The sequence below is a fragment of the Chrysochloris asiatica genome, unplaced genomic scaffold (assembly GCF_000296735.1).
Source record: "Chrysochloris asiatica unplaced genomic scaffold, ChrAsi1.0 scaffold00350, whole genome shotgun sequence".
NCBI classification, from domain to species: domain Eukaryota; kingdom Metazoa; phylum Chordata; class Mammalia; order Afrosoricida; family Chrysochloridae; genus Chrysochloris; species Chrysochloris asiatica.
Window position 1 is genome coordinate 165,783 of NW_006408868.1, and position 8,727 is coordinate 174,509.

The window sequence follows — 8,727 nt, forward strand, 5'->3', positions numbered from 1 at the left end:
CCTATAACATACCGGACACTATTCTAGACACTGGAGGTACAAGAATATACAAAACATATAAGAGCCCAGTCTCATGGAGCCTAACCTCTAAAAGGGAGATAGTCACATTAGAAAACCTCAGGGTAAATACAATGAAGAAAAAAAAGGGGGGTGCTGGAAATGAGAGTAAACTGGGCCTCTCTTTCCAGGAAGTCTGAACCTAGTTGTCCTTTACATCTTCTTGTGATCTGGGAGAAAAAAGACAGATAGTCTTAATACCCTCTCTGCCACCATTGGAATAATTCAAGACCTGCTTTCTATTCTAACAAGGCACTAATCCACCTTTCCTTAGGTATGGGCTGTGTCTTTTGATGAATCTCCTGGCATTTCAGGCTGCCTCTAGGACAGAGGAGGACAAACTTTTGTTTTTGTTTTTTTAATTTTACTTTGTTGTTGCTGAGAATATACACAGCAAAAGGCAAACCAATTCAAGCGTTTCCACAGTGACAATGCTTACATTCTTCAAGTTGTGCAACTATTCTCATCCACCTTTTGTGAGATGTCCCTCCCCCGTTAACATACACTCACTGCCCCTTGAGGTTTCTAATTCTTTCTAATTAGTGCTGTCAATTTGATACTATATAGATATAACTTGAAGGAACACAATGCTCAAGATAGACATTCTTTACTACCTAAGCCAAACTAACGTTTAATTTTAAGATTTCAGGGGCTATTTTGGTTTGAGGTTTAAAGACTATCTTTAGGGCAAGTTTTGGGGGGGTGGGGAGGGAAGACTTTGTTTTAAACGGCCAGTTTGCAAATATTTTCACCTTTGTAGGCCATTGTTGTTGTTAAGAGTAGTCAAGTCAGTTCCATCTCACAACGACCCTATATAGGCTTTCTGAGGTTGTAAATCTTTGTAGGAACAGAAAGCCTATCTTTCTCCCGCAGAGTGGCTGATGGGCTTGAATTGCTGACCCTGTGGTTCACAGTTCAGTGATTATCCTACAGAACCACCATGTAAGCCACACATGATAAATAGGCATGGTTTTACACCAATAAATCTTTATTTATGAATACTGAAATGTGAATTTCATATAATTCTTGTGTCACTAAATATTATTCTTTTAAATTTTTTCAACCATTTTAAAATTCAGAAACCATTCTAAGCTCAGAGACCATTATATGGGCAGCAGGCTGGATTTGGCCTGTAGGCCATGCTTTGCCACCCTGGCTTTAGGATAGAATAGCTCAGTAAAGGGACTATTTAAGATGTTCTCTCTGTTTATCATGTGGCACCTTTATCCTGAACCTATTAAGTACCCTGACCCAACTGAGACTAGAAACAAAATCTCCTTACTAAGTAAAGAGTCTTAGGGAACACCACATATAGCGATGGGGCTTAAAGGCTGATATGAAAGAAGGGGCTAGTTTGTGTTCTGAACACTGTCCATTCCAGGTTTCTCATTCCACTAATCTCATCTCCCTCTATTAGGAGGCCAGTGGCAAATGAAGACTTTCAAAATTACCATGTTCAACAGTATCATGCAACCAATGTGTACTAATCCATCCAAATAGTACATTACCCTTATCCCTATACGTAGGTAAGGACAACACAATAATGTACATATTGGAGCTCCTGCCCTCCAATTTCTGCCTCCCTGTGTCTGCCTACCCTCACTCCAAGATTCTCCACAAAAATGATGGGAAGATAGAAATGCAAGGACCATTGGCTGATATCCTTTAAGTTCAACCCAACTCTGTTAAGTAAATGTTAAAATGTCCTTTTCTCATGCCTCCCTCTACATATTGACATTCATGTAGATGATTTCTCTCTCTCCTCTAACTCCAGCCATATGTGTTGATTCTGCTTCCCAGCTCAGTAAACTCACCCACTGACACGATGGGAATGAACTCCTCGGTTAGGCTCTCACCTTTCGTCCCACGTATGATGTGGATGCTTTCACCAGCATTAATCCTTGCCTGTACATCTGTGGAGCTGTTTAGTCCAGGAATAACAATATCTAGTAAAAAAAACAAATCTCACAGTTAGATTACACAGAGCCTGGTTGAAGGAAGAGAAGAAAATGCCAACTCCACAACCACTTCTGCTCCACATTGTTTCTCTAGAAGGTTCAGAACCAAGGAAGATAATGAAAGTGGGACCTCTCACAACTGTCTAAACAAAGAATATCATAAAAACAAGAAACATTTTAGAAACTCAATCAGCTTTCTGATCAATTTCCTTTGATTTGAATAAAAATTCACAGAGCTTTTGGTATGGAAAAAAATAAAGTTAAAAGGGTTACTTCTCTTTATTTTTTTTTCCTCCCTAACCCACTTGCACGTATCTGCTCCATATCATTTTAGGCTCCAAAAACAGCCTTGTGTTCTGCCTAAAGAATAAAGAGTGTTTTCAAGAACTGGTTGAAAAGTAGGATTATGAGGGGCTTTCCTTTTCTTTTTACTCATTTCAAATGATTTATACTGGATATGCAATTTCACACCCAGCAGAATAAATTTTAAAGATTTACATTAGAATTTGCATATCAGGAATATTCCTAAATAACAAGTTTAAAAACAGGAACATGAAATGTTTTCCCTCCCAATCACCCTGAATCATAAAACTAACAGCAGGAGTGTATGGGCTACCGAGATCCACTAAACCACTTTGAGGCTCTGGTTGAGATGATGTTCAATCCACATCAAACTCAGAAAGAAAGAAGCAACTGACATTCAGGTCTTCTGGTCTTCTGTAGGATCAGCACTGGACTGCAAACCACAAGGTCGGCAGTTCAAACCCACCAGTTGCTTCTCAGAAACCCTATATACGGTAACTATGAGTTGGAAATGACTTGACAGTACTGAAACAACAGGGAAGTGGATGGCTGGCCCCCAAATCTGCTGGTTCTCGTCTGGCAGGGCTCAAAAGTTTATAACTTCTCTTTGAAATATGAGACCAACTGTGTGTCCCAGTAACATTTCTGCAATCCCTATAGTGCTCCGAGTCTAGTGCACACACCATACTCATGAAAAGCAGATTCTGTGCTATTCTTTAGCTCCTTCACTAGATGCAAATTCTTCAAGATCAAGGACTGCTGTCTCCTTTATTTTTACCTACAGCCAAGTGTAGTATGGCCTGGAATACAGAAAGTGTTTAAAAAAAGACCACACCCCTGGTACAGAATCCAGGTATTCCTGACCTGTTGTGGTGACCACCTTCTGCACAAGGACTCCTGCTCGCTGCAAGTAGTTGATCGGGAAGTTCATAGCTGGATTTGTGCTGGAGGCAGAGCTTATACCGCCTCCCAGTGGGACGTGCCGAGGCATCATGGGGATGGGGGTGGACTGCACAGGACGTACACTGGCCACAGGCTTTTCATCACTCTTCAGTGCTGGCTGCCTATGAGAAATAGACAAGTACACTAAGAGAGTTCAGCAGAACAGCTTTTTCCCCCCTTTTTTCAAAGACTAAAGATTTCCCCATTCTATACTCACAGTTGCTTCTGTCAGAGAGAAAATCATAAGATATCTGCAGAGTCCAGTAGTCAATTCAAAAAGAAATTACAGGCAGGGCTGAGATAGAAAGGCTGAGGCTATGTACATTCGGGTATCTGTGGAATGACACCATTCTGGAGTTGTCAGGAGACATATGCTCCTCTAGAAAGTAAACTGTCTACATTAGGAGTCCTGGGGTGGTACAAACAGTTAAGTGCTTATAACTGAAAAGTTAGCAGTTTAAACCCACCCAGAAGTACCTCAGAAAAAAGGCCTTGAGGGAATGAGTCATGGTCCTTAGAGACACTAAAGTCAACAAGTATAAAATAGTTCACAAAGACAATCTCATTTGTCTCTACCACCCTACTTTGGGACTAGGGTCTTTAAAGGTCATGAGTGGCTATCTAAAATGCAACTATTGGTCTCTTCCTATCCTAAGGAAAGAAGTATGAAGAAAATCGAAGACATGGAAACAATGGACTAACGGGCCATGCCAACATCAGCCTTCACGACTATGAGACCAGAAGAAATAGATGGTGCCTGCTTATCACTACCAACTGCTCTGAGAAGGATCACATTAGAACGCCCTGACTAGAGTGGGAGAAAAATGTGGAACAAAACACAAAATCATAAAAAAGACCAGGCTTACTGATCAGATAAATACTGGGGAACTTCCAGGACTATGACCCTCAGCCAACCTTCAGGTCTGAAACTGAATTCACCCTCTTGGCTTAATTTTCATTAAAGAACAGACAAGTCTATAAGGAAACAATAACATTACAAAGGTCATAGACTCCTTAGAATAACCAACAATTTGAGATCAAAAGGGTAGCATTTACCCAAGGACAAAGCTCAGAAAGGTTAGGAAAGAAAGAGGAATAGAAATGGAAAACACAGGGAAGAAGTGGGAAAAGTGCTATTACATTGTGGGGCTTATAATTAATGGCATGAAACAAAATGTATATGATTATTGAATAGAAAATGGATTTTCTGTGTAATCCTTCACTCAATTTACAATAAAAAGTTAAATCAAAAAGAAAGAAAAAACAAACATACATAGGTAACTATACTGTATTTTCTTTCAAAAAGCCTTCCTCCTAACTGCTTCTCAGTCAGCTTCCATTCTGTTCAGACTTTGAACAGTTCTAGGAAGTTGTACACAAGATATTTTCTGCTCAGTTACTAGGGCACAATCACAGAATGAAATCCCATTAAGAGTAGCAGAATTTTCTGACGGCATTCCAATACCCATAGAATACCTGGCTTTTACCCTTGAACCTCACTGCTAAGACAAGGTCTAGGACCAAGGTGCTAGGAGGCAGCTGTGTGGAAGGGCTAGAACTCAGTATTTTGGGAAACCACATCCCTCACCCCTGGAATCTCCTGAGTCACAAGTCTAACAGTTCACTCTCCCAGCTAAGGCAGTGAAAACCAGGGCCACATAAAACTCCAGCATTGCTGAATTGCTTCAGCATCTTACCCAAGAACACAATTAGTATTATAACCCAACAACAAAGCATAAATTGCAGGCTCTCCTTTTATTTAAAAACAAACCAAAACAGGCCAAAGGTTGAAGCTTTGTCTAGAAGTAGAGCGTCCCCTTTCAGCAACTCACCAGTTCCTCTGACTGAAGGCGGGAATGCTGGTCAGGCTCTGGTCACTGGCAGGGTAATACTGGGCGTATGATGGGCGAGTGTAGGGAACAGAAGTGCGTTTGTCTTCCTCATAGCTTTTCTTGGCTGCTTTTTTCTCGGCCTTGGTCAGTTTGTGATCCTTTCGGTTAAGGAGCAATGACTCATGCTCAAAAGGCTCCTGGGGAGACAGGAGGAGGTTGATTTAATTATCAGTCTTTGTGCCAACATGACTGATGCACAATGAACTTTACTTTGAAATCAAGAAATAGCTGTCTGTAACACTAGCAAAATGTCTGCTCACACAAGCAGGTTTCCCTTCTTCCTGCTGAGAGAGTAATTTACACCTCTAACCTCATACTAAGGAGCCCTGTAGCATAGTGGATTAGGAGCAATCTGAATCTGTCAGTCGTCTGAAAGAGAAAGATGAGGCTTTCTGCTCCTGTAAAGATTTATAGCCTTGGAAACCCAATACAGAGTTGCTATGCACATAATTCCATGGCACATAACCACCAACAACAACCTCTTACAAATTTTAGATAACCTAAGCCTGCCTTCCATACCAAAAAGATGGGAAGAGTTCAGTGAATTGACAAACTACATTATCAGAACATTCCCTCTATTTCTGCTAGGAAAATTCACACTGACCAAAGCATTCCACATGGCTGAGCTCAGCACTCAAATTAGGGGTGAGAATGGGTAGTCAGAGCAAGGAAAAGTGCCTGCATGATACAAGACGTCTATAAAGGAAAAGGAGCTTGCCAGAGATGCCACCCCTGACAGAGACTGTCCTGTTGGGGACTGCAAGTTACCAGATCTTCACCTTGGTGATGAGGTGAGGGTACTTGAGACAGGCAAGCTGCAGGACTGACTCCTTGATCCCTTTTACATTCAAGGATGACTGGGGTGCTGGCTCCTTCTCAACAAAGTGTAGTAGATTCTCCACCTCCTTCCGGGTAAAGTTCAGCATTGGATTCAAATCATCTACCACTCGGTCTAAAATGGAGAAGATAAGGAAAAGTCAATACATGGTAAAGCCAACTATAAAAACAAAAGTACTATGGTCAGTTGGGAGAAGGGTGGTTTGGGGTGGTATCATTGGCACTATTCAGTCTCAGAGCATTTCAGATCTAAAAGTCAAAGACCTGGACTGGGGGCATGAGTAAAGGAGGACATCATATAAAAGAAACCGGCAATACTAGCTTGGTTCATATCATTAAACCCACTTTCAGCAAGTGAAGCTCATCCTCTCTTACTAAAATTAGAATAAGATGGGAGGAAATACTGACTTTCCCTGACTCAAAGTCCTCTAGGCTGTGTTCCCACATCCTCACGTGCAGCAGTGACACTATCAGGATGGTAGTCTGTATAGATGTTCCTCTCCATGATCCCAGAAGATCGCCCACCTGACATGCCCTGCTTGGAAATCTGACGGTCATAGATCTTCTTTTCCAGGGTAAAATCAGCCACAAGGCGATAGATGTGACAGGGCTTTCTCTGGCCATAACGGTACACCCGACATACTGCCTGGGCATCATGGCAAGGGTTCCAGGAAGCATCAAACACCACCACTCGATTGGCACCGATCAGATTCACACCCAAGCATCCAGCCCTTTAAAACACAAGTTAACAATCACAGAGCCTTTTGTCTTCAGATGGTTTTTAAATCAGTTTGTCCACTGTGACTCTTACCCCAATATCAGCCTCTTTATTCTGCATGTTCCTCAAGCACTGAGAAATGCCCTAAAACTCCAACACAGAAGTGCCTACCAGCTCAGAAAGCTTACTTTCCAACTAACTCTCTAATCAGAGCCATGTCCCTTGGCAAGGAGAGACTTTTGCACACAGGTGATGTTTTTAGAGAATGACCAGCTCACATCATGACAAGGGCAGTCTGACAGCACAAGGCAGCATAACCCTTGAGCTGCTGGTAAGAGACAAATAATGCCATCAGTCTTTACAGTTAATATTGTGCTTCCTACTTTTTCAGGCATTTTTAAGTTCACCACTAGGTCTATGCTTAGGCATACTTCTGAAAGAAAAGCAAATTATGGTCATTATTAACAAAGATCTAAGAGAATTTCCTGCCTTTGTCACTATTGTCCTTGAAACACAATGAATGAGTCTTTGCTGTCCTTGTCCATAAGGCTAATTGCCCTAAACACACACCTCTGACTGCCCCTTCTGGGTTCTACTCACCTGGTGGAGAGAAGGAACAGCCAGGTGATGAGGTTGCTGGGATCATTGAACTGATTTATGAGTCGCTCCCTCTCGAAGGCAGGGGTGCTACCATCTAATCCTAAAAAGGAGAGAAAATCATAAGTGGACAGATGAGCACAGGGATACAGAGCAGTATCATTGAGAAAATGTGCTTTCAAAACAATCAAACTCACTACATATCACTAAGATCCCATCCCTGGGCTTGTTAGTGGTCGAAAATAAAACATGGAATCCTGATGTAGCATTGTCGGATAAACAGTGGACTGCTAACCACAAAGCTGCCAGTTCAAACCCATAGGCTGCTCCTTTGAAACCATACACAGAGTTGCTATAAGTCCTAACAGGTTTGATGGAACTTAACAATAAAAATGAAATATAGTCCTGGTGTGGTACTGTAGGATAAGCACTGGACTGCTAACCACAGGGTTAGCAGTTCAAACTCACCAACTGTTCCTTGGAAACCCTACACGGTGTCACTATGAGTTGGAATGACTCAACGGCACATAAGAAAACACCACCACAACGAAGTGCAGGCATCAATTTTCGGATATGAAGAAAAAATTATCAACTATGTCTCTTCCCTTTAGTATTTTGGGGCAGATCTAAGACCAAGGTTCCTAGATTTTAGAGTGTGTAAGAATCACCCAGGGAAATTGGTAAATATTGCCTCAAAGGGACCTCTCTTTCTCAGTGATGCTGAATGTGTATAAACCAACAAAAGATAATGGGTTTTCATAAAGCGCGATGTTCTTCCATCAAGAATGTGCATTTTGAGAGAGTCTTGGAGAGGGCAGGGCTTGATGGTGTGTAGGGTAGAGATGCAGTGAGGTTCACCATCAGCAATACCACAGAATACCAGGCAAAGTAGATTCAGGGCAGAGCTCCAAAACTCGGAACCACATAGGTAAGAATGTTTTTAAAAGTTTGAAGGCTTATAACTAGTGGGACTTGAAGCAGAAGTAAGAAATTGTGTACTTTTGAATTTGCTGGGCTCCGGCAGCCCGGAGCCAACAACTTGGGCGAGACCAAACAGCAAGACCGAGCAGGGCAGTAGACACACCATGGAAAAATGCCAGAGGAACCTCAGAGCAAAAGTGGACAATACACTTTGTCGGTTTTACTTTGTTCTATTTTCTTTTTTTTTTTTTGGTATTTGTACACTGGTCCCCCATTGTTTACACACCGCCATTCTGGTGGCTAGAAGGGGGTGCATGAGCAAGCGGACACCGCTCACCCTCACCACTGGTGGGTTCTTCTGCCACGCATGCTTATAGATACTCTTTGAGTCTAAGAGCCAGCCCTGAACTGCTTTTTTTTAAATACAGAAAAAGCCAGAACAAGGGGTTTGGAGAGGGAAATAGAGTTTAAAAACAAAGCAGCAAGAGGGAGCTTAGTTTGG

General features: G+C 41.9%; 1 protein-coding gene across 2 annotated transcripts in view; it reads right to left on the minus strand.

The window, feature by feature from the left end:
• RAD54L2 (RAD54-like 2 (S. cerevisiae)) overlaps positions 1-8,727 on the minus strand; it is a 125,405-nt gene that overhangs the window by 6,046 nt on the left and 110,632 nt on the right. For both annotated transcript variants that reach the window (XM_006876006.1, XM_006876007.1), the window contains 6 exons: positions 7,308-7,407; positions 6,515-6,720; positions 5,932-6,104; positions 5,093-5,289; positions 3,183-3,382; positions 1,914-2,003 (listed from right to left, as the gene is read on the minus strand). In XM_006876006.1, the coding sequence (XP_006876068.1) occupies positions 1,914-2,003; positions 3,183-3,382; positions 5,093-5,289; positions 5,932-6,104; positions 6,515-6,720; positions 7,308-7,407 (966 nt within the window). The remainder of the gene's footprint in view (positions 1-1,913; positions 2,004-3,182; positions 3,383-5,092; positions 5,290-5,931; positions 6,105-6,514; positions 6,721-7,307; positions 7,408-8,727) is intronic.